Source organism: Rhinoderma darwinii, chromosome 1 (genome assembly GCF_050947455.1).
Source record: "Rhinoderma darwinii isolate aRhiDar2 chromosome 1, aRhiDar2.hap1, whole genome shotgun sequence".
NCBI lineage: Eukaryota > Metazoa > Chordata > Amphibia > Anura > Rhinodermatidae > Rhinoderma > Rhinoderma darwinii.
In genome coordinates this window covers 626,878,490-626,903,149 of record NC_134687.1, presented here as the reverse complement: position 1 = coordinate 626,903,149, position 24,660 = coordinate 626,878,490, and the positions used below count along the sequence as shown (strand labels likewise).

General features: G+C 41.0%; 1 protein-coding gene across 1 annotated transcript in view; it reads left to right on the top strand.

Moving 5' to 3' along the window:
• Positions 1-23,974, top strand: part of LOC142663760 (BOS complex subunit NCLN-like) — a 42,049-nt gene extending 18,075 nt beyond the window's left edge. Inside the window, exons 6-15 of the mRNA XM_075842591.1 lie at positions 3,614-3,717; positions 6,514-6,602; positions 8,044-8,183; positions 9,302-9,483; positions 12,916-13,003; positions 20,084-20,122; positions 20,200-20,363; positions 20,610-20,663; positions 22,210-22,288; positions 23,707-23,974. Coding sequence (XP_075698706.1) covers positions 3,614-3,717; positions 6,514-6,602; positions 8,044-8,183; positions 9,302-9,483; positions 12,916-13,003; positions 20,084-20,122; positions 20,200-20,363; positions 20,610-20,663; positions 22,210-22,288; positions 23,707-23,766 — 999 coding nt within the window. The 3' untranslated portion in view covers positions 23,767-23,974. The remainder of the gene's footprint in view (positions 1-3,613; positions 3,718-6,513; positions 6,603-8,043; positions 8,184-9,301; positions 9,484-12,915; positions 13,004-20,083; positions 20,123-20,199; positions 20,364-20,609; positions 20,664-22,209; positions 22,289-23,706) is intronic.
• The last annotated feature ends 686 nt before the right edge of the window (positions 23,975-24,660 follow it).

The following is a 24,660-nucleotide window of genomic DNA, read 5'->3' as shown; positions in this document are numbered from 1 at the left end:
ACATCTGTGGGGTCAAAATGCTCACTACGCCCCTAGATGAATTCCTCAAGAGGTGTAGTTTCCTAAATGGAGTCACTTTTTGGGCGTTTTCATTGTTTTTTCCGCTCAGGGGCTTTGCAAATGTGACATGGCCGCCGCAAACCATTCCTGCTCAATGTGATCTCCAAAAGCCAAATAGCGCTCTTTCCCTTCTAAGCCAAGCCGTGTCTCCAAACAGCCGTTTATTACCACATGTGGGGCATTGTTTTACTCGGGAGAAATTGCTTTACAAATTTTGTGGTGCTTTTTCTCCTTCAGTCCTTGTGGAAATGAGTAAAAATAAGCTAAACCTACATTTTCTTTGAAAAAATTTTGATTTTTATTTTCAGGGCCTACTTCCAATAATTTCTGCAAAAAACCTGTGGGGTCAAAGAGCTCACTATACCCCTAGATAATTTCCTCAATGGGTGTAGTCTCCAAAATGGGGTCACTTGTGGGGGGTTTCCACTGTTTTGTCTCCTCAGGGACTTCGTAAATGTGACCTGGCCTCCGCAAACCATTCCTGCTCAATGTGATCTCCAAATCCAAATAGCGCTCTTTCCCTTCTCAGCCCTGCCGTGTCTCCAAACAACCGTTTATTACCACATGTGGGGCATTGTTTTACTCGGGAGAAATTGCTTTACAAATTTTGTGGTGCTTTTTCTCCTTCAGTCCTTGTGGAAATGAGTAAAAATAAGCTAAACCTACATTTTCTTTGAAAAAATGTAGATTGTCATTTTCAGGGCCTATTTCCAATAATTTATGCAAAAAACCTGTTGGGTCAAAACGCTCACTATACCCCTAGATAATTTCCTCAATGGGCGTAGTTTCCAAAATGGGGTCACCTGTGGGGGGTTTCCACTGTTTTGTCCCCTCAGGGGCTTTGTAAATGTGACATGGCCTCCACAAACCATTCCTGCTAAACTTGAGCTCCAAAAGCCAAATAGCGCTCTTTCCCTTCTCAGCCTCGCCGTGTCTCCAAACAACCGTTTATTACCACATGTGAGGTATTGTTTTACTCGGGAGAAATTGCTTTACAAATTTTACGGTGCTTTTTCTCCTTTAGTCTTTGTGAAAATGAGAAAAAAAATCGCTAAACCTACATTTTCTTTGAAGAAATGTTGATTTTAATTTTCACGGCCTACTTCTAATAATTTCTGTAAAAAAGCTGTGCGGTCAAAATGCTCACTGTACCCCTAGATAATTTCCTTGAGGTGTGTAGTTTCCCAGATGGGGTCACTTTTGGGGGATTTTGACTGTTTTGGCACCGCAAGAGCCCTTCAAACCTGACATGGTGCCTAAAATTTATTCTAACAAAAATAAGGCCCCAAAATCCACCAGGTGCTCCTTTGCTTCTGAGGCCGATGCTTCAGTCCAGTAGCACGCTACGGCCACATGTGGGATATTTCCTAAAACTGCAGAAACTGGGCAACAAATATTGAGTTGCATTTGTCTGGTAAAACCTTCTGTGTTATAAAAAAAATTGTACTAAAAATTTATTTCTGCAAAAAAATATGAAATTTGTAAAATTCACCTTTACATTGCTTTAATTCCTGTGACATGTGTAAAGGGTTAAGACATTTTCTAAATGCTGTTTTGAATACTTTGAGGGGTGAAGTTTTTAAAATGGGGTGACTTTTTGGGGGTTTCTAATATATAAGGCCCTCAAAGCCACTTCACAACTGAACTGGCCCCTGTAAAAATGGCCTTTTGAAATTTTCTTGAAAATGTGAGAAATTGCTGCTAAAGTTCTAAGCCTTGTGAGGTCATAGAAAAATAAAAGGATGTTCAAAAAACGATGCCAATCTAAAGTAGACATATGGGTGATGTTAATTAGCAACAATTTTGGGTGGTATAACTGCCTGTCTTACAAGCAGATACATTTAAATTGAGAAAAATGCAAATTTTTGCAATTTTTCGCTAAATTTTGGTGTTTTTCACAATTAAATACTGAACATATCGAGCAAATTTTGCCAGTAACATAAAGTCCAATGTGTCACGAGAAAACAATCTCAGAATCGCTTGGATAGGTGAAAGCATTCCGGAGTTATTACCACATAAAGTGACACATGTCAGATTTGAAAAATGAGGCTCGGTCAGGAAGGTCAAAAGTGGCTAAAGAGGGAAGGGGTTAAAGTATTAGATGTTTATTTTGATAAAAATCGTTGTGTTTGTAAATACCACACTTACGCGAATAGCAAATAGTATGTATTTTTTTGCAGGTCCCGACTTCTATTTCTCTGAAATTCCTTGATAGCAATTTCATGGTACAATGTTCTTATTTGTATTGTTCTTTATATTTTTTAACCCATGATGTCACTTATTGTGTTACTATTGGTTTTACACTTGTCTTTCTTTATTTGTGTTTTTTTTCTTTTTTATCGATGACGTCACTGATGCACTCTGACCTTGATCACATTGGCGGTTTTTTTGGCAGCATGTTGTATTTAAGGTGTGTTGTTTCAACTGAAATTTATATGGCCTGAGGAAGATGCCGGTGCGGCATTGAAACGCGTAGCCTATTGAATAAAAGATCTTATCATTATAACCATTCCAAGCATCATTCTTGAGTTGCAGCGCCGTTCATATCCCATTTTTTCCTCTGCAATCATTTCTACACGGAGACCCATTGGTGTGACCGTCTGGGATTTCGGCTGCAGCACTTACCATCCTACGTGACTGATCTTACTTCTTGTGGTAAGCCTACACCTGTCACATTTTGACTGCTATTTTTGGGCTTACTTACGCTATGTGGCGCCGTGTGTTTTTTCTTGTATCTATCTCATATCTGTCTGTCTGTCTATCTATCTATCTATCTATCTATCTATCTCATATTCTATCTATCTATCTATCTATCTATCTATCTATCTATCTATCTATCTATCTATCTATCTATCTCATATTCTATCTATCTATCTATCTCATATTCTATCTATCTATCTATCTATCTATCTATCTATCTATCTATCTATCTATCTCATATTCTATCTATCTATCTATCTATCTATCTATCTATCTATCTATCTATCTATCTATCTATCTATCTATCTATCTATCTATCTATCTATCTCATATTCTATCTATCTATCTATCTATCTCATATTCTATCTATCTATCTATCTATCTATCTCATATTCTATCTATCTATCTATCTATCTATCTATCTATCTATCTATCTATCTATCTATCTATCTATCTCATATTCTATCTATCTATCTATCTATCTATCTATCTATCTATCTATCTATCTATCTATCTATCTATCTATCTATCTATCTCATATTCTATCTATCTATCTATCTCATATTCTATCTATCTATCTATCTCATATTCTATCTATCTATCTATCTATCTATCTCATATTCTATCTATCTATCTATCTATCTATCTCATATTCTATCTATCTATCTATCTATCTATCTATCTATCTCATATTCTATCTATCTATCTCATATTCTATCTATCTATCTATCTATCTATCTCATATTCTATCTATCATCTATCTATCTATCTATCTATCTATCTATCTATCTATCTATCTATCTATCTATCTATCTATCTATCTATCTATCTATCTATCTCATTATTTCTGCAGTTTCTGGCATATGGTGCGGATTCTAATGGCAGTGGAGTTTCGGTGCTTCTGGAGATGATCCGTCTTTTTCACTTGCTGTATAATAACCCCAGGAGTCGGGGCCGGTGAGGAGGTTTATTTCTCATCATTCGCTTCTGATGTCAGGACTGTTGGCAGCTGTGACATTTCCTGCAGCTTCTATAGTCCACGGTTACATTCATGCTCCCAATTATTTTCAATTTGAAAAAGAAAAAAGTTTCTGCCCTCTTTGAAAATCATTTGTGTTTCTTTCCTTTTTACTATCAAAGTCAATAGAAAATAAATCCAAAAAAGAAAAAAAAAGAATTTCAATTTGTGCATAAAAAGTTCCATGTTACATTTGTTGTCCAAACGGTCTCATGTATGTAATTGTAGTGGCACTAGTTAGGTGTCAGTCTGTAGAAGAGAAGTAAAGTGTTTGTTCTTTTTTTAAATGTTATAGCAATTGTTTATTTTAAAACCTTCTTTGGGGCGGCCATATTGGAAAGACACACTTCCTTCCTGTACTGTCTGTATAAGGGCGGCCATATTGGAAAGACACACTTCCTTCCTGTACTGTCTGTATAAGGGCGGCCATATTGGAAAGACACACTTCCCTCCTGTACTGTCTGTATAAGGGCGGCCATATTGGAAAGACACACTTCCCTCAAGTACTGTCTGTATAAGGGCGGCCATATTGGAAAGACACACTTCCTTCCTGTACTGTCTGTATAAGGGCGGCCATATTGGAAAGACACACTTCCTTCCTGTACTGTCTGTATAAGGGCGGCCATATTGGAAAGACACACTTCCTTCCTGTACTGTCTGTATAAGGGCGGCCATATTGGAAAGACACACTTCCTTCCTGTACTGTCTGTATAAGGGCGGCCATATTGGAAAGACACACTTCCTTCCTGTACTGTCTGTATAAGGGCGGCCATATTGGAAAGACACACTTCCTTCCTGTACTGTCTGTATAAGGGCGGCCATATTGGAAAGACACACTTCCTTCCTGTACTGTCTGTATAAGGGCGGCCATATTGGAAAGACACACTTCCTTCCTGTACTGTCTGTATAAGGGCGGCCATATTGGAAAGACACACTTCCTGTACTGTCTGTATAAGGGCGGCCATATTGGAAAGACACACTTCCTTCCTGTACTGTCTGTATAAGGGCGGCCATATTGGAAAGACACACTTCCTGTACTGTCTGTATAAGGGCGGCCATATTGGAAAGACACACTTCCTTCCTGTACTGTCTGTATAAGGGCGGCCATATTGGAAAGACACACTTCCTGTACTGTCTGTATAAGGGCGGCCATATTGGAAGGACACACTTCCTTCCTGTACTGTCTGTATAAGGGTGGCCATTTTGGAAAGACACACTTCCTGTACTGTCTGTATAAGGGCGGCCATATTGGAAGGACACACTTCCTTCCTGTACTGTCTGTTTAAGGGCGGCCATATTGGAGACATACACTTTCCTCTTGTATTGTCTGTATAGACAGTTCAGCAAGGTATGTGTGCTTTATGGCAGGAGTCACTTGTGGGAGAAATGTCATCGATTATTACAGTCTCCAGGAGGTGACGGGATACAATCCCTACCAAGAAGACCTGGGAGTGACGGGAGCTGCATACAGAGCCTTATCTGTGTGTATAAAAAAGGCCTGACATGGGCCTTGTAAACGAGCGCCGATCAACGAGACAGCTCCTTGATCGGCGCTCGTTTGCTCCTTTCACAAGGAGTTATGTATGGGGATGAGTACTTGTTACTCCGATCGCTCGTCCCCATACATTTCTATCATGTTGGCTGCGCGTTTCCCTGTTTACACAGGGAGATGTGCTGCTGACCACGATAATATTTCATTCTGCATAAACGATACGAACAGCCGATGAATGAGCGTTTGCTTGTTCATCGGCTGATCGTTGCCCTGATTACCCAGGACAATGATCGGGAACGAGCGTTTATATGAACACTCATTTGCCAAAAAAATTGGCCCTTGTAAAAAGGCCATAACACTATCCTGCCTTATGTAGCCCTCAATGAAGTACAATAAAACGGTCATCTGTAATTTAAGGGGCTCTTTGGCACTTGAACATTGTTAGGCCATCAACAATTGATCAGTATAAGTACAACCTCCGGATCCCCCACTGATCAGCACAATGAAGGGGCCATGGTACTTTTTCGCCCACAGTGTCGCCTTCGTTGTTTACATAGGTACAGTGGCTCATCTATATGGGTGCTTCGCCTGGTGTGGCAGCTCATATCCATTCAAGTGATTGGGACGAGCTTCAGCAGCAGTACCAGTATCTATCTATCTGTACCAGCCGATTGTATGGACGAGCCACTGCACCTATGTAACAATGAAGGGAATGCAGCGCTTGCAGGAGAAACATGGCCACTTCATTGTTTCATTTGCAGGGTCAAGAAAACCCCTTTAAACAAGTCCTCTGATGATAATGAGGTGACTGCTAACCCCACCCTTTAATGATAATAAGATGATAAAGCTGGTCCCAACCTTAGATGATGAGATGACTCTGCTGGCCCCACCCGATAGTGATAACAATAAAGAATAACCCTGCTGACATGGCTTCTAAAAAAATGAGATGATTCTGCTGACTCTGTCCCAGTCTACACAGCAAAGCTACAAGTGAAAACAGGAAGCGTCAGCCTATTGTGACTGCTGTAGTGGCTCTATTTTTAATAATATGATGATACCTTTCCTTTAAATTTTATTTAGTTTCAGGAATAAAGAAAATAAAAAAACGGATCCTCATGTAAAGTAAAGATCTGCACTCATGTAGCAAAAAGGCACAAAAACATAAAAAGTCCAGATCAGAAACGTTTTCCTGGTCATTCGCCTGTAGCATCTGAATATCCTATATCTTGTCTTGTTCCTCCAGGTATAACATCCTGTTCTCGCTGACTGGAGGGGGGAAATTCAATTACCAAGGCAGCAAGCGCTGGATCGAGGAACATCTGGACCATTCCGGTATGAGATGCACTTCATGGCCTATAATTTCACGTTGTTTTAATCTATATAGGTCTGACATTCTGTGCTGATTAATCTCATAATATATATTTTTTTAGTACTGAAATCCCCTGTTTTAGCTCCAAATTCCCTGTTTATGTTCACGCAGCTATAGCGTTACCTTATAAAATTTTGGCTGCCCGTAGCCACCACTAAAGGACAGGTATTATTGAGTTCAATGGTAGCTGTATAAATCTGTATTTAGTGAGCTCCCCCTAGTGGTGGCTGCAGGCAGCAGAATCATATCATATAACTCTATGGCTGGGTTTACACGACCTCTTTTCAGACGTAAATGAGGCGTATTATGCCTCGTTTTACGTCTGAAAATAGGGCTACAATACGTCGGCAAACATCTGCCCATTCATTTGAATGGGTTTGCCGACGTACTGTGCAGACGACCTGTCATTTACGCGTCGTCGTTTGGCAGCTGTCAAACGACGACGCGTAAAAATACAGCCTCGTCAAAAGAAGTGCAGGACACTTATATACATTATATGCGGGACACTTATATACATTATATGCAGGACACTTCTTTCAGACGTAATTTGAGCCGTTCTTCATTGAACTCAATGAAGCACAGCTCAAAATTTACAGCTGTCAGAGAAGCCTCGCAAATTGCGAGGAGGAGCAATTACGTCTGAAACGAGGCAGCTGTTTTCTCCTGAAAACAGTCTGTCATTTCAGACGTAAAAGCCTCTCATCGTGTACACATACCCTATGGGAGATGTATATATCTGTTTGTAGTGAGCTCCCCCTAGTGGTGACTGCAAGCAGCTGGAATCCTATCATGCAACTCTATGGGAGATGTATATATTTGTATGTAGTGAGCTCCCCCTAGTGGTGACGAGGCAGCAGAATGTTATCATGTAACTCTATTAGAGCTGTATATATCTGTATGTAGTGAGCTCCGCCTAATTGTGGTTGCAGGCAGCAGAATCTTATAATGTAACTCTATGGGAGCTGTATATATCTGTATGTAGTGAGCTCCCCCTAGAGGTGTCTGCAGGCAGCCAGAAATGTAACACATGGTACATGTTCTGTCGGGGTCCGAGCAATCACTTGCTCACCGGCAAAAAAACATCAAAACTAGTCTCCTACTGTGTATATGAGCCCCTCCTCTTATGATTTAATACCATATATTTTAATTTCCAGTTTCTCAATATAAACCCCCCCCCCCCCCTGGCTGGAGTTGTCCGTCACATGATTGTTTTAACTTGCTTTTGTAGGGAAAGGAAATAACATAAGGGGTGTATTTTCCTGTAATGTTCGTTACTCTGTGTAATAAACTATAGTCTCCTTGTAAGCCCATCAGTCTACCCCTATATATCACCCCCCTGATAATATAGATCCCTGGTTACCTGATCCTTGGTGCTAAGTTACTCTCTGATCACTGATCCTTCAGAAACCAGCATCCTTCACGAGAATGTAGCGTTCATCCTGTGTCTGGACACCTTGGCCAATGGAGACTCCCTCCACCTTCACGTCTCTCGCCCGCCAGCAGAAGGGACGGCTCAGTGGGCGTTCATGAAGGAGCTTCAGTCGGTTAGTGATCTTTAAAGTGTAACTCCGCTGCAGCGACAGCTTGCACACATTGGGGCCGATTTACTATTCAAAAAGCGTCACATTTATTAACTGTTTTAGAAACTTTTTGCGTCGCCCTCGACAAGGGGGCATGGATTAGTGGCAACGTGCAACAAAATGCGACACAAAAATAAGCCAAAAAACCGGCATAAACGAAGCCAACCAATAGTTGGTATAAGGAAGAGAAAAGTGTCTAACATGCCTAGCTCGATGCGCCAAATTTATTATTTAGCGTGCGCCGCTGTGATAAATTTGGCGCAACGTCTGACTTCCTGGTCTAATTTTGCGCTGTCACAGTAATAATAAATCTGCCCCAGTATATTCGTATCACTAGATAATAGTATATTTGTAGACTGTATATTTCTTTTCTTGTAGCCCCTCCACTTAAAGGTTCTTATGGTTTCTTACATCCTGGTTGGTAGAAAACACTTGACTTCTTCTGGGTGATCTCCATTGAGTACATGTAGCGACAGGTAGAGAATTTGTTACAGGAAGTTATGTGTACCATACAAGGGGCTGCACCTCCGTGCTGCACAGACTTGTTTCAGGGTGTTCCCACTATTGAGGAGAACACATAATATAATGGAAAAAGAAATCATTGTTGCAGATTCCACCATTATTGGCTGCATCTCTACCAAAAATTCATACGTGACCCTCAATGACAACATACAATGTACTATGTTTTCACCAACCCAATGGGGCCACATTTTCGAAGAAGTTTACCCAAAAACTTGGGCTGGAATTTGCTTTTCACGTCACTCGTCAAATTCGAAAAGTAAGCGTGGTCTCCAAGAAGATGTAGCCTAAGTCAAGTTTATTAGGTGGAATAACATGAAAAAGGGGCAAATTCCTGGTAAAAATTTACACCCGCTCATAGCGTAGATTTTATTTTCTGCCTGTTTGACATGTAAAAATGCGCCAAATTTATTAAGAGGAGTGCACACTTTAATAAATTTGGCGCAAATCAATACTGCTATCTCCTTTACTTAGACTAGGGCATTCTTCAATGTGGGCCGACGTCTCCAGTAACATCTTTTACAGTGAACAGTTTATGAGGTAAACTTTTTTGGTCATTTCAGGTCGTTCAGTCGCCTCCGTTCCTCAGTGTCAATTTTTCACTTATTCATAAGAAAATTAATTTGGGGGACAATATTTTAGCCTGGGAACATGAGCAGTTTGGCTTACGGAGACTCCCGGCATTTACAATCTCTCACCTGGACAGCCACAAGAACGGTTTGAAGAACACCATCTTAGACACCAGGTAGAGAATCTTCTTCACTCTCTTCCTTTCTGAATCTTCTTATTCTTCTTGTTTTCCATCATGATTTTCTTTCTCCTCCTTTCACATTTTTGTTCTCCTTCCTCCCATAACCTCTTCCCTTTCACCTTCTTAGTCTTCTTATTCTTTTTGTTTTCACCATCATCATGATTTTCTGCTCCTCCTTGGTGGTTCTTCTTTACCGTCTTCTTCAGCACTCTTTTTTTCACTTTCTTTGCCCCATTATTCTTCTTGTTTTCTATCATCATAACTTTTTTCCACTCTTTCTTGGTCTTCATCTTTTTCTTTATCTTTCACCTTATTCTTCTTCAGCTTTTTCTTAGCTTTTCTTAGCTTTTTCTTAGCTTTCTTATACACATTTTTGGTCTGTTGTTTTCCATCATTATCATCATCATGATTGATGATTTTCTTCTCCTCCTTCTTTTCTTAGGATTTTTTTTTTTTTCTTCTCCTTTTTTTTTTTTCTCCTTCCTCTTCTACAGAACCTCCAGTCATCACATAATTGTACATTCAGGAAGCCTCTATGGGATACCTGAGATGGACACCTTACAATAGGGCCTGTTAGTCCTCATAGTGTCTACACTGGCCGTCGTCATATTCTCAAGACAATACATTCTGGGTGCGCAGTCCTAGAATAGCCCACAAACTGTGCCAAATAGTAGCTCTCTAAAATAGTGCCAGCAAAGCAGTGCCTATTAACAAACCCAGCCATAACAATGTCTATTACTTGGCAAGCCTTGGTAGCCATGGACTGTTTTATATAAAATGGGGCCCTGTGCAAAAAGTAAAGTGGCCACTATTTCCCCTCCCCTGTTTGCCATTTTTAGACATTTAGATATATGAACCACAAATGCATATGAACTGTTTACCTGAATGTTTACACAGAAATACTTTCCAAATAAAACTTCCATACAATGCCCACCAAACACCGCTTAGTGCCCAAACAATACCACCATTAGGTGCTTAAATAATACTCCCCTAAAGTGTCCATTTAATAATGCATATATAGCCCACATAATACCACCATATAGTGCATAAATAATATGCAGTATCCAAATAATACTCACTACAAGAAACCACATGATACTGCCATATAGTACTCACATAGCACTGCCATATAGTACCCACATAATACTGCCATATAGTACCCACATAATACTGCCATATAGTACCCACATAATACTGCCATATAGTACTCTCATAATACTGCTATAAAGTACCCACATAATACTGCCATATAGTACTCACATAGCACTGCCAAATAATAGCCACAAAATACTGCCATATAGTACTCTCATAATACTGCCATATAGTACTCTCATAATACTCCTATATAGTACCCACAAAATACTGCCATATAATACCTACATAATACTGCTATATATTACCCACATAATACCGCCATATAGTGCATAAATAATATACAGTATCCAAATAATACTCAACTACATCAGCCCACATAATACTGCCATATAGTAATCACATAATAATTACATATAGTATCCACATATTACTGCCATATAGTACCCACATAATACTGACATATAGTACTTACATAATACTGTCATATAGTGCACACATAATATGCAGTATCAAAATAATAATGCCATATAGTACCCACATAATACTGCCATATAGTACCCACATAATACTGTCATATAGAACCCACATAATACTGCCATACATTAATCACATAATACTGCCATATAGTACCCACATAATACTGCCATATAGTAATCACATAATACTGCCATATAGTACCGACATAATATTGCCATATAGTACCGACATAATACTGTCATATAGAACCCACATAATACTGCCATATAGTACCGACATAATATTGCCATATAGTACCGACATAATACTGCCACATATGAAACCGACATACTACTGCCATATAGTACCCACATAATACTGCCATATAGTACCGACATACTACTGCCATATAGTACCCACATAATACTGCCATATAGTACCGACATACTACTGCCATATAGTACTTACATAATACTGCCATATAGTACCCACATAATACTGCCATATAGAACCCACAAAATACTCTAATCCAAATAATATCAACATACACCGCTAAATAAGACTTCTCCGCTTCACTCTCAAGTTGTAATGTTAATTCACCGGGGCCCCCTTAGGAAACGGGCCCTGGCCAATTGCCCATTTTGCTACCTTTTTGTGGTGCTTGATAGTAGCACCAGCCTAATATTGTCTAATAGTCCTATCAGTGCCTGTTAATAGTACAAGACTTAGTAGGACTTATACAATACTTACCTGCTACATGGATTAATCTGGTGCATGGCCTCCTGGGATATCCACACAGCGTCAGGATACTGCTTGTCAGGTTAGGAACTATGCTACCTTGGTGAGAACCTCTATTAAAAAGGTTTATTGACAAAGTTTTGAACATAACAAATAAAAAAAATGTGTCCCAAAACAGAAAGAGGACACCATTCAGGGACCATATTATATCATCATCATCATAGGAAGCTTGTAAAGAACAATCTCTCATATATATATATATATATAATACAAAAGTAATAAAGTGCATAGGTGCCACATCAAAAAGTATCTGTAAGAAATGAGGAACAACCTATGTTGCAAGACCACACTGAATGCTATCCCCCATCCCCCGTCCTCTCCTGAATGGCCGTATAATAGTATTTCCCTTTCGTAAATTACATTGTGGCTACTCTGCATCCTCCTGGGCATTGGCATTAGACAGTCCATTCTCTCTCTGAGGATCGGTAGTTTCCTACTCTCAGCGACCATCTTCTGATGTTATAATCCACCTCCCATCTACAGCCTAGAAGATGGAAATCCCCTTAAAGGGAACCTGTCATGTTGAACACCGGTCTGATCTGCAGGATGAGCTGAGCAGATTGATATATCGTTTTATAGGAAAAGATTCAGTGTAACTGCTTTCTGTCACCCAAAGTGAAAAAAAAGTGTAGAGGTGCCACACAAAAAAGTGCATAAAGGAGAGAGGCCCCGCATAACCATTCCCCGACACTCCAAACCATAGGCCAAGAGGATCGAGGATCAGTGATCCCCCCTTGCCAGAGCTTAGGGGGACATTCAGGGCTTAAGAGTCCAGTGGGTGGTCTCACTGAGTAGTACCGCCCACTTGGCTCCTAAGCCCTGAATGAACAGATTTTTAAATGAATAAAGTACAAGGTATAGTGAATCTTTTCCTACAAAAATATATATGGATGTGCTCAGCTCCTCCTGCTCTATAACATGCTGCCCGCAGACGGAACTGCATTTTCCATGTGACAGGTTCCCTTTAATTGTCAGTATGAGCAATCAGTAAAGTGCTGCGTAATATGTTGGCACTATATAAATAAAGATGATTATTATTATCAGTAACCATGGACATAATCATTATATATCCTCCAGATCCCGTGTAAATATAAAGAAGCTTCAGAGAAACACTGAGATCCTGTGTGAAGCTCTGGCCAGGCTCCTGTACAAGGACACAATGAAGGTAAAAGGTCCAGACGCGGTCATAGCTGGACGAGTCATAAAACCAGCACTGACCAGTCCCCGCTCTTCTACAAGGTCCACAACCTCCATCCATATCAATCCGTATACTGTGCACCATGTATCTTCCCACTATAACATGTGCGACTGGCTAGACCTTCCCCCCGACTTCCCTCAAGTTCATGTCCTATGGTGCAGTTCTCATGTTGTTCAGATGTTAAGAACTTTATTACATGAAGTAACAAAATCCATAACTCAGAAGTGAGAAGCTAACGCGTTTTAGGCTTCAGTCATACTCAGTCAAGAAGGTGAGACCTCCCGGACTACTGGAAGACCAGGGCCGTCTGGTGTGTGGTCTGTATTACTTTAGGAGGTCTGGTCTGGGGTGTGTATTAGGGGTCAGGTCGGGGGTCTGTATTTATTTAGGGGGATTGGTCTGGGGTGTGTATTAGGGGGTCTGGATGTGAGGTCTGTATTAGGGTGTCCGGATGTGAGGTCTGTATTACTTTAGGAGGTCTGGTCTGGGGTCTATATTAGGTTCGGGGGTCTGGTTTGGAGTCTATATTTAGGTGGTCTGTTCTAAGGGTCTGTATTAGTTTAGTTGTTTGGTCTGGGGTTTGTATTAGGTTCGGAGCTCTGGTCTGGGGTCTATATTTAGGGGGTCTGGACTGGGGTCTGTATTTGTTTAGGGGTTTGGCCTTGTCTGCATTTAGAGGGTCTGGTCTGGGGTTTGTATTACTTTCCAGGTTTGGTGTGGTGTCTGTATTAGTTTACGGGTCTGTATTTGTTTAGGGGGTCTGTTCTGTGGTCTGTATTACTTTAGGGGTTTGGTCTGGAGTCTGTATTAGTTCAGCGGGTCTGGTCTGGGGTGTGTATTAGTTTAGGGGATCTTGCCTGTGGTCTCTGTTAGTTTAGGGGGTCTGATCAGGGATCTGTATAACTTAAGGGGGTCTGTATTTCTTTGGAGGGTCTTCTGTTCTTTGGTTTATATAACTTAAGGAGTCTGGTCTGGGGTCTGTATTTGTTTAGGAGGTCTGGGTTTGTATTCATTTTGGGGGGAGAAGAAGGGATTGTATGCACTATTTTTCATTTAAATGCTGCCGTTTGGGGGCGTGTCTTATGTAAATGGATGGGGCATACGGAATTCGCCGCTTTTCAGAATTTCCACATTTTTCTCCTCCAAAGTTGGCAACTTTGGCTATAGTACATAGGGGGCAACTCTCCCAGTAACATGAATATTAACCCCTGCGCTGACCTACACCACTAAGGACATTACCGTTAACCCCTTCACGACCATAGTTCACCAGGACGGTTCATTAACAGCTGCCGCTGGTGTTAGTCCCCCTGTAATGTGACACAAATCCAGATATTTAATTTTTTTACCACACTTTGTACCGTGAGTTAATACTGAGAAAAGACAAAATGGTTGACGGACCGCGGCGCTCTCAAGGCTTCGTTCTCCTTATCTTCTGAGCGCCACGCAAATGAGACGTTTGAAATATTGTTATGATGGAAAGAGAAGGAATGAGATGTCTGATGAAAATGATATGGAAAGTGTAACCTCTGGCCGCGGTAATTACGTCCGGCTGAGAGGATAATATACTCACTATAGGCTCCTGATAATGGGGTTGTGCGATTCTCCCATCTGCGCAGATAAATGAGCTATATATCTATCTGTGAACGCGGCAGGAATTCGCTGCTTAGGCTCAATATATGTCACCAGGAATCTGCGCAGCCCAACGTGGAGCTGAGATTCTTTTTTTTTTTTTTAAAACAGTTTTTATGGAGTTTTATAAAAAAATTTCCATTCCTTTACAGTTACAAGAAACCAAGTATGACATTGCCCATATCTTGGTGAAAGTACAATAATATACATAACTTTGTATTTGTTGAAATATCATCCCGGTACAATGACTTTTACATATTAGTTTCTGATGCATGTTTTCCAATAAACTTTGCTAACAAGTAACATAACAACAACATTGGCAGTCTTTTTTTTTTTTTTTCAACCTCTCATTATTCTCTCTTCTTATCGTATCGTAATTCTCCACTCCCTATGTCTTTCTACCTAATGTCTTGTTACTCTGACCTTCCGCTTACCCAAGGTCCCTTTAAGGTCCTCTGTGAGATACCATTTTGTTTGTTGAAACCCTTCCATCACTGCCTCAATATCTAGATCACACAACTGTAACAAGAACGGTTTCCATTTTTTGAAAAAGCTTGCAGTTTTTCTTTCTTTATGTGTTAATGCTTCAATCCTGTCTGAGTGTAGACATATTTTCAGTTGCTGGACCAGTTGATCTAGTGTCGGCGCGGCAGCTTCCAGCCAGTTTTTCAGTATACATCTTTTTGCAACAAGTAGTATTATGTGTACTAGTGGGGGTATCTGTGAAAAGCTCCCTTCCTCATCAGCGTTCATTGACGCTGTGGACTGAAATATAAGAAGTGTAGGTGTCAGTGGCATGGATCTGTCCCATATTTTCCCAACATATGCTAGTATCTCTGTCCAGTATCTTTGTGTCACTGGGCATAACCAAATGCCATGATATAAATCAGTATGTGGTTGAGCACATTTCGGGCATGCATGTTTTCGGTCTAGATCTCTACTACTAGGCGGAATGTTAAAAGCATATATGGCCGCATGCATCAATTTAAACTGCGTCTCCCTCCACACTTCATTAATAACATGCTTCCTCACTGTTTTCCATCCCTCTAGTATCTGCGCATTAACATCTGCTGTTTTGAAAATGCGTCTCCAGTACGGGAATTGATTTCTTGGTTCTATTTGTACATAGGTATCTTTCATTGCCCTATATAAGTCTGATAGGGATTTCCTATGTGGTTCTTCACCTATTAGTTCATCGAATTTGTTTTATACAATTTCTCTCTCCAAGTTATCTACTATTTGCGTACAGAAGGATCTAATTGCATGTATTGAAGAAAGTGTGTTGGCTGGATCCCAAATTCACTCACTAGTTCTGGCAACTTCTTTAGTCTTGGTTCTGTTGCATGTAGTATGTGTTTTACTGTGTTTATCCCCTTTTGCTTCCAGGTGGTAAACAAACTACTGGTCCTCCCAGCCGGGAACTGTATGTGCGACCATAATGGCAAATACTTTGACAATTGGAAAGATAATCCCTGCTTCTTCCTCACCTCCTTCCAGCACATTATTGTGTCTCGTAATATGACGGAAGATTTAAAGGGAATGTGTTGCCAGAAAAACATGTTTTTTTTTAAAAAATTAAACATTTAGTGTGTGGGTGATTAAACATTGTTCAAATTTTTTTTATTTTTTTCGCGAGTCAGGAAATATTATAAATTATTTCTAATTTATAATACTACCCATTTTTGGTCACTAGATGGAGCTAGTTCCCAAAATTGCAGCATTGCAACATTGGGTTAAAAGGCCTCGCTCTAGTGAGCTCTCAGCATCCCCCCCTCCTTTATCCTGGCTAGTGCCGGGATAAACGAGGGGTTTGAACGGTGTAACCTCCTACACTGTGTGTCGCCATTTTTTGAGCTAACACACAGCGTAGTAGGTTTACATACAGTAGTAAACACACACAAACACGAACATACATTGAAATCTCTTACCTGCTCCTACCGCCGCGGCTCCCTCCGGCCCGTCCGCTCCGTTTGCTGTCGCTGGTGCAAGTGCACAAATCCGGAAGCCGCGACCGGAAGTAGTAATATTACTGTCCGGCCGCGACTTCCGGTCCACAGGAAAATGGCGCCGGACGGCGCCAATTTCGAATAGGACTGTGTGGGAGCGGCGCATGCGCAGTTCCCACAAGACGCCGTACACTGCAGTCAATGGGACGGGAGCCGTTCGCAGTCCCTATGGGACTGTGGCTGCCGTATTCCATGTCTGTATGTGTCGTTAATCGACACACACAGAAATGGAACAAAAAATGGCAGCCCCCATAGGGAAGAAAAAGTGTAAAAATAAGTAAAAGTAAAACACAAACACACAAATGAATATAAACGTTTTTAATAAAGCACTAACATCTTTAACATATAAAAAAATAATTTGTGATGACACTGTTCCTTTAACATGTTGTGGGAGGCTCCCAAGTTTTGTGTGTAGTAAAGCTCGGAGGTCACACTCTCCTGCTAGTGCTGACTCCAGTCTTTGGTTGGAATAGTGGTTTGTTTTGTGTATCCAGTCTAGAACATGACGGAAAAGGCTAGCAATATTATAACCTCTCAGATTTGGAATGTTAACTCCCCCCTGCCAATGATATCCCTAGCGCTATTCTGGGTCGCTTATTTGACCATATAAATTTTGTTATAGCGGAGTTGAAGTCTTTAACATCCTTATGTTTCAGTAGAATAGGTAATGTTTGCAGTGGATACAATAGTCTTGCAAATGATATCATCTTGACCAGATGACATCTGCCAAACATGGAGAGCGGCAATGCGTTCCACCTTTGAAGTTCTAGCTTTATTTTGCTGAAGATGGGTTCATAATTCAGGTGGTATAAGGTTCCTGGGGTTCGCCCAATCCGGATCCCCAAATATGTTATCTGCGCTTTCGCAATCTTAATCCCCAGGTGTTGGAGGTTGGTATCCGTAGTATGATTGTGTGTTGTTAATCCCAAAAGCTCGCTTTTGGTTGGGTTTATTTTGAAGCCTGCAAATGACCCGTATTCCCGTATCGCCTCAAAATTTTTTGCCAGATGTTTAGATGGTTGAGAGAGAAACAGCAGAACATCATCTGCAAATACTACAGATTTGACTTCTACTTTGCCCACTTGTATGCCAGAATATATCTGCCCATGTTCTAAGACCTGTATCAATGGTTCCAATGCCAGGTCAAATAAAAGCGGTTATAGGGGACAGCCCTGCCGCGTTCCTTTGTGTAACCTAAACGTTGCTGACCTGAATCCTGGTGTACAAACAGCCGCCGTGGGATTATTGTATAATGCTTTTAAATAGACTCTAAATTCCCCTTGTATGTTAAATTTGTCCAGGACCATGTCCAGCCACCGCCACTCAACATTATCGAATGCCTTCGAGCTGAGATTCTTAAATCAACCTGGATCTTCATTCACAGCTCTTATCCAGGCAACAGGCCGCTAATAAGGGTCAATAGATGTCCTTAGGGCAGTCCCTACCTGACATTGGGAACCTCTGCCACGCGGGAGATCCCGGCTCCATTGGCGCATGTGAGTACGTCCAACCGCTACCAGCTTTCTGTGCCTCTGTGGGTTACCACGGAGCCACCTGCTACCTCACCTCATACAGTTACGTGGGCATTAACCCCTGTTGCACCGTGCTCACTCCTCACTTTGGCCCCATTATGTACGGATGTAGTCTCGTAGCAGTGTGAGTTCTCGTTCACACACACTTTGTCTTGTGCATCAATAAATAGTTGCCAAGATTTTTCTGGGGAAACTTTGGTTATGCAGATGGTTTCAGTCGGGGATTGACATGGGCGGGGCTTTGACAGGGTGTGGTTTATTGGGCGTGGCTTGCTATGGAGCAGGTTTTTTCAGAACATAACTTTTTTAACCAAATATTTCCTATATACTGTCCTTACCTTGAGGACCTTAGATCGAGGAGATTGCCTGCACCGGTGATCTCAGTAGTTACGGCACATGACCAATGCGGCTAGGTATTGGCTAGAGCAGTCATGTGCCAGTACGGGACATTACAGCCCTAACCAATGTAAACTGGGGCCAGTAGGGGTTTGTGGAGTAGCAGGGTATTATAAGGTGAGTATTAACTTTTTTTCAAAATTTTAATTTTTATATGGCCAGGTTGACCCCTTTAATCCAGACCAGATCCCAAAATAAATTTAGACACCAGGCAGATCAGACTCCAGACAGATTAGACCCCAGACGTGACCCCCTCTATTTACTGACTGCTCCTCGCTTCTGGCTCTTCTTTAGCGACTCTGGGCGCTGCCACACACGACGTCCTGAAATAATATATTAAAATAATCTTATTACAAAGTTATAATATTTATTAAATAATATAATTTAAAAACAAATAAATATATATATATATATATATATATATATATATATATATATATATATATATGGTGGAGTAGTTTACAGGAGGCCATGACCCCATCGCCCCCCTCCCTAAATCTGCCCCGCAATTGTAAAACAGTGCATGGGACAATGCCGGGATTTCAATTAAAAAAATTCAGGACTTCCGGCAGCTAGGTAGGACCTGCGCCACTAATAGAGCACAAATCGCAGCTATGGTAATGGATCTGTACGGAAGACTTTCCACATTTTAAAGGGAAACTCTGATGAAACCCACACTTTCCAATGTGAATTCCCTCCTGTAATCCTCATATTTGATGTCACGGGTCATATTTGATGTCACTGCCTGTGACATGCTGCATGCTGCTGCACAGGGCACATACAGTCTCCTGCCTCTCCTGTGTCTTAGACCTACATTTGTGTCTCTCCAGCCTTTTTCTCACAATTTGGAATTATCTATATAACTATAGCTTCTGATAGATGTGATTTGGTCATTACTTCCTATGTGATCCCTGGGCAAGGCTTCATGATCAGGAATTAAGGCTACTGCCGGTAGACAGTGATTTTTACAATCAAGATGGCAGACAGAAGCTGGACTATTTTCTTCTGACAAGCAAGTTAGAGGTTACATGGGGGAATATGTAAGAAGATTGTTAAAATGTAGCCCAGATGAAAGGGTGCTGGGACTGATTTCTGCTGGAGTGCCGCTTTAGGTTTTAACCCTTTCACTGCCAGTGACACACATTCTACTCTATAGTAATGAATCAGGGAAAGAAAATGTCAGTTCTGTATGAGCGACGAACAGCAGAAACAATGTGATATAACACTCTGCTTGATGTAGTGGGGACAGCATAGAACAGCGACAGTCTGGCAGGGAGAACGCAGATTTTCGGTTGTAGCAGCCATATTACTGCGGAGTGTCTGTAGCCAGTGTCCGTCACAATATACACAGATAGATGACCACAGTTGTAGCGTTAATAAACGTATAGATTATAGTCTAAAGGAGTTTTCTCACAGCCCAAAACTGCCCCCTAGTGGTAATATTGTAGTTTGCAAGACATAAATTCCTCTCTTTCCTCTTTTAGAAAACTCCAAGAAATGTGCGCATCTTTCAAGGAGACCTGGTGAGTTCTGTATATAAATCTTATCATTTTATTTCCATTGACTGAATCTCAGAGACGTTTATCATTGGCGGTTACAGGGCGTCCAGGAGGAGCGATTATCATCAGTCCTTGACTGGTTGGCCTCGCAGCCTCGTGCAGCACAACTGATCACGAAGAACCACCCAATATTATCCACCATGGAGCATCTGTTCAGAAAATCCCTGAAAGACGTAAGGCGCCATGTCTTCAAACCAGATGACAGGTACTTGTCTTCATTTAAAGGGGGGTTCTACCTGAACATATCCTTAGGCGTATCTTGTCATATTTATCATATATGAATCATGAACCATTTAGTGACACTGATTTCTTATCTTTAGTGGGGGACACAGGGGCCAGTATTGGTGTGGAGCACAGTAACTGCTGCGGAGCACCTATTTAGATCTAGTTACAGATTTGCCCCCTGGTGTTCATTTGTATAATTACATTGTTTAATCCCCTTTTTTCCCAGGAATCCGGAGTTTGTATTCTATGATCAGATGAAGCAGACGATGACATCACACAGGTGAGTCCACGCTGGTTACAATGACACAATACAGGGAACGACATGTCATACCGCGCAGGAAATGGTTTCTAGTTTTCCAAAAAACAGAGATGATTATTCTAATAAAGATTGAATATTCATGGTGAGACCATCTGATGAGCTGAGAGGAAGGTCTAAACTAGTTCTTCAAAGGCTCCTTATATTGAGGGTATATTCACACAGAGTTTTTTCGGACGTTTTTCGGCCCGTAAACGCCCGAAAAGCGGGCGAAAAATCGGAAGCATAATGCCTCCAAACATCTGCCCATTAAAATCAATGGAAAAAACGGCGTTCTGTTCCGAAAAACGTTTGAAAAACGGCCGCGTAAAAAAACTGCTGCGAAAAAGAAGTGCAGGGCACTTCTTGGGACGTTTTTGGAGCCGTTTTTCATAGACTCCAAAAAGGCCGTAAAAAACTCAGCGAAAATAGCGAGTGGCCTTAAAAAACGTCTGAAAATCAGGAGCTGTTTTCCCTTGAAAACAGCTCCGTATTTTCAGACGTTTTTGAGTTTGCGTGTGAACATAACCTATAGGCTGGGTTCACACGACCTATTTTCAGGCGTAAACGAGGCGTATTATGCCTCGATTTACGCCTGAAAATACAGCTACAATACGTCGGCAAACATCTGCCCATTCATTTGAATGGGTTTGCCGACGTACTGTGCAGACAACCAAACGACGACGCGTAAAAATACAGCCTCGTCAAAGACATTATGCGAGGCGTCTTTGACGTTTGTAATCTTGAGCTGTTCTTCATTGACTGCAATGAAAAATGGCTCAAATTACGTTGCAAAGAAGTGTCCTGCATATAATGTATATAAGTGCCCTGCACTTCTTTGCCGAGGCAGTCAATTTATGCGTCGTCGTTTGACAGCTGTCAAACGACGACGCGTAAATGACAGGTCGTCTGCACAGTACGTCGGCAAACCCATTTAAATGAATGGGCAGATTTTTGCCGACGTATTGTAGCCCTATTTTCAGGCGTAAATCGAGGCATAATACGCCTCGTTTACGTCTGAAAATAGGTTGTGGGAACCCAGCCTTACACTCATCAGAGGCTCAGGCTGCTTCTGTCTCTCCCCCATGCTTTACACTGCAGCTCTGCTTGTTTAGATTGGCTGCTGCTGAGTACAAGCTCTTGAGGAAATCAATACATGCACAAATGAGTTTTATTATCAACAGAATTATTGTAAAATAACTAAACCACCAGTGAGAAATACGATTATTATGTACCTGCCACATATGACCCTCAATATGGGAGGAGCCTAGAGATCTCATTTAAAGGAATAATCCAGTAAAAATGGATACACTGTGTTCTGTCTGGTGCAGGGCCCGATGAGGGGGTGGTGCATGTTAGTTTGGTGTTTTTTGCATCCTTACACCATGTGTCACCCCTAAAGTCCTGCGCTAGGTATTACACGCGTGTATGATCCTTTTAGAGATTGTGGCTATTCAGTTTGGAGAACAGATGTCAGGAAGGGGAGAAGTTATCAAGTGTCTCCATAAAACTGCCTTTGTTTGTGTTACAGGGTGAAACCTGCTGTGTTTGACCTATTTATGGCTCTGGTTATTGCTGCCTATCTGGGGTTCATTCACCAAGGGGTTCAGGTGAGAAAAATCTCTATAAAACACTTGGGAGAATTACACACATCTCAAATAAACGACAGCAAAATCTCAAACGACTAGAATACGGTCTGCATTGTATATGGGGCAATAGATTGAGCTGCACATTGTATACGAGAAATAGAATAAGCTCGGAATTGTATATGGAGTAAAAGAGTTCTTACTAGGGTAAGGCTAGATTCACATAAGCGTTGCGCATCTCGGACGTGAAAAACTGCAGTTTTTCACGTCCAAGGTGCATCCGTGTTCGGCGAAACGCGTTATCACGCATCCCCCGTAGACTAGGGTCTATGGGGGATGCATGAAGCGTGAAAAAATAGGACATGTCCTATTTTCTCACAGACCCTTCACACGCTCCGTTGAAACAACGGACGTATAACACGTTCGTGTGAATTAGGCCTAAGGGTTAGGGTTACTCTGATCTGTTTTTAGATCAGAATAATGGCTAGAAACGGATCCATTAAAAATCTCTTTTAAATCAATGGGATTTTTAATTGCATCCGTTAGGGTCCGTTATGTTAGTCATCCGTTCTTTGGCGGAAATAATGGACTTTTTCTCTGTTCAAAAAAAGGATGTGTAACGGATGGGTTATTTTTTTTATCAATGGTTTCAATGTAAAAGGGATACAAACAGATTGTAATTTGTTTGCATCCGTTATTTTGATACGGTTTTTATCCTTATTCTGATCAAAAACAGATCAGAGTAACCGGTTAAACAACGCAAGTGTGAACTTAGCCTTATATGGGGCAATAGATTAAGCTCAGAATTGTATATGGAGAAATATAATGAGTTGTGTATTATAGACAGGGCACTAGAATGGGCTCTGCATTGTATATGGGGCACTAGAATGGGCTCTGCATTGTATATGGGGTAATAGAATGGGCTCTGCATTGTATATGGGGTAATAGAATGGGCTCTGCATTGTATATGGGGTAATAGAATGGGCTCTGCATTGTATATGGGGTAATAGAATGGGCTCTGCATTGTATATGGGGTAATAGAATGGGCTCTGCATTGTATATGGGGTAATAGAATGGGCTCTGCATTGTATATGGGGTAATAGAATGGGCTCTGCATTGTATATGGGGTAATAGAATAGAACGGGCTCTGCATTGGATACATGGCAATATAATGAGTTCTGCATTGTATATGGGGCAATAGAAATAGCACTGCATAGTTTATGGTGCCATAGAAATAGCTCGGAATTGTATATAGGGCAATAAAATGAGCTCTGCATTGTATATGGGGAAAAAAAAATAAACTCTGCATTGTATATGTTCAATCTACAAACACCTGGGATTAAAAACCAGCCCATTCTCAGGATCAGTGGGGGTCTGACCACTAGTGATCGGTCGTAGACTCTTATGTGGAGATCTCTTTAATTCCTTCTCCTCTTTCTTAGAATTTTGGCCTTGTGTACAGGAAGTTTATTATACTAATCCCAAAGCTGAAGAAGAAATAAACTGAAATGTGATGGTAAGAAGGAGAAGAGTGACAAACAATGCCATAATCATCATCATCATCATCAAGAAAACAATCTGTTCTGAGCTGCGGTCATCAGCCCCAAGTAACTAATGGCTGATAACAGAGAGCAGACTGACGGAAGATGAATGTGTATAAACCCTGAAATTAATGTATGGTCACCAATAAAATCCTCAGACTATATTCTACATGTGAAGTGGCTGTACAGCTGCTGGATCTATACATGGGGCTGCATTTACAGTAAAGGTCTGATAATCTGCAGAGATTACACACGGACTGGATTACCACATTTTTTTTAATTACTGAACTAAAATTAAAAACATATTAGGAGAAAAAAAAAAAAAAAAAAGAGCCCAATCTAAATTTTTAACAATCTGCACTGGATGGGCAGAGCTGAGTATGTCAGGTGTCCCCCTCGTTACCGCTGCTTAGACATCATTTCCCTTTAGGCTGGTAAGGGTATGTTCACACATGGCAATTTTGTCAAGTATTTTGCCGCAATTTTGTCAAAATTGTAGCAAAAACTCTGCAGTTCCGCAAAACTGCGTAGTTCTTGCAGCGATCTTGCAAAAATAGCAGCAACAAAGCTGACACGTGAATAAATAACTCCGCTTCTATGGGACTGTTGTGGGCATGCTCTGTGACATGTTTAGATGTCACTATGCAGGGAGAGCTTTAGAATAGAGGTGTTGTCTTTCATTGTAACCCCGCCCACTGATGTTAATGGGATGACTGAGAAGTGATCTCTATAGAACAGGAAGTGTCAGCCCATTAAGGACTCTGTGACTAGGATTTTTTTTTTTCATTTATTTTTTTAGATATAGAGACATGAAAAATAAAAATAAAAAAAAAAAACAACAAAAAGTTGTACAAA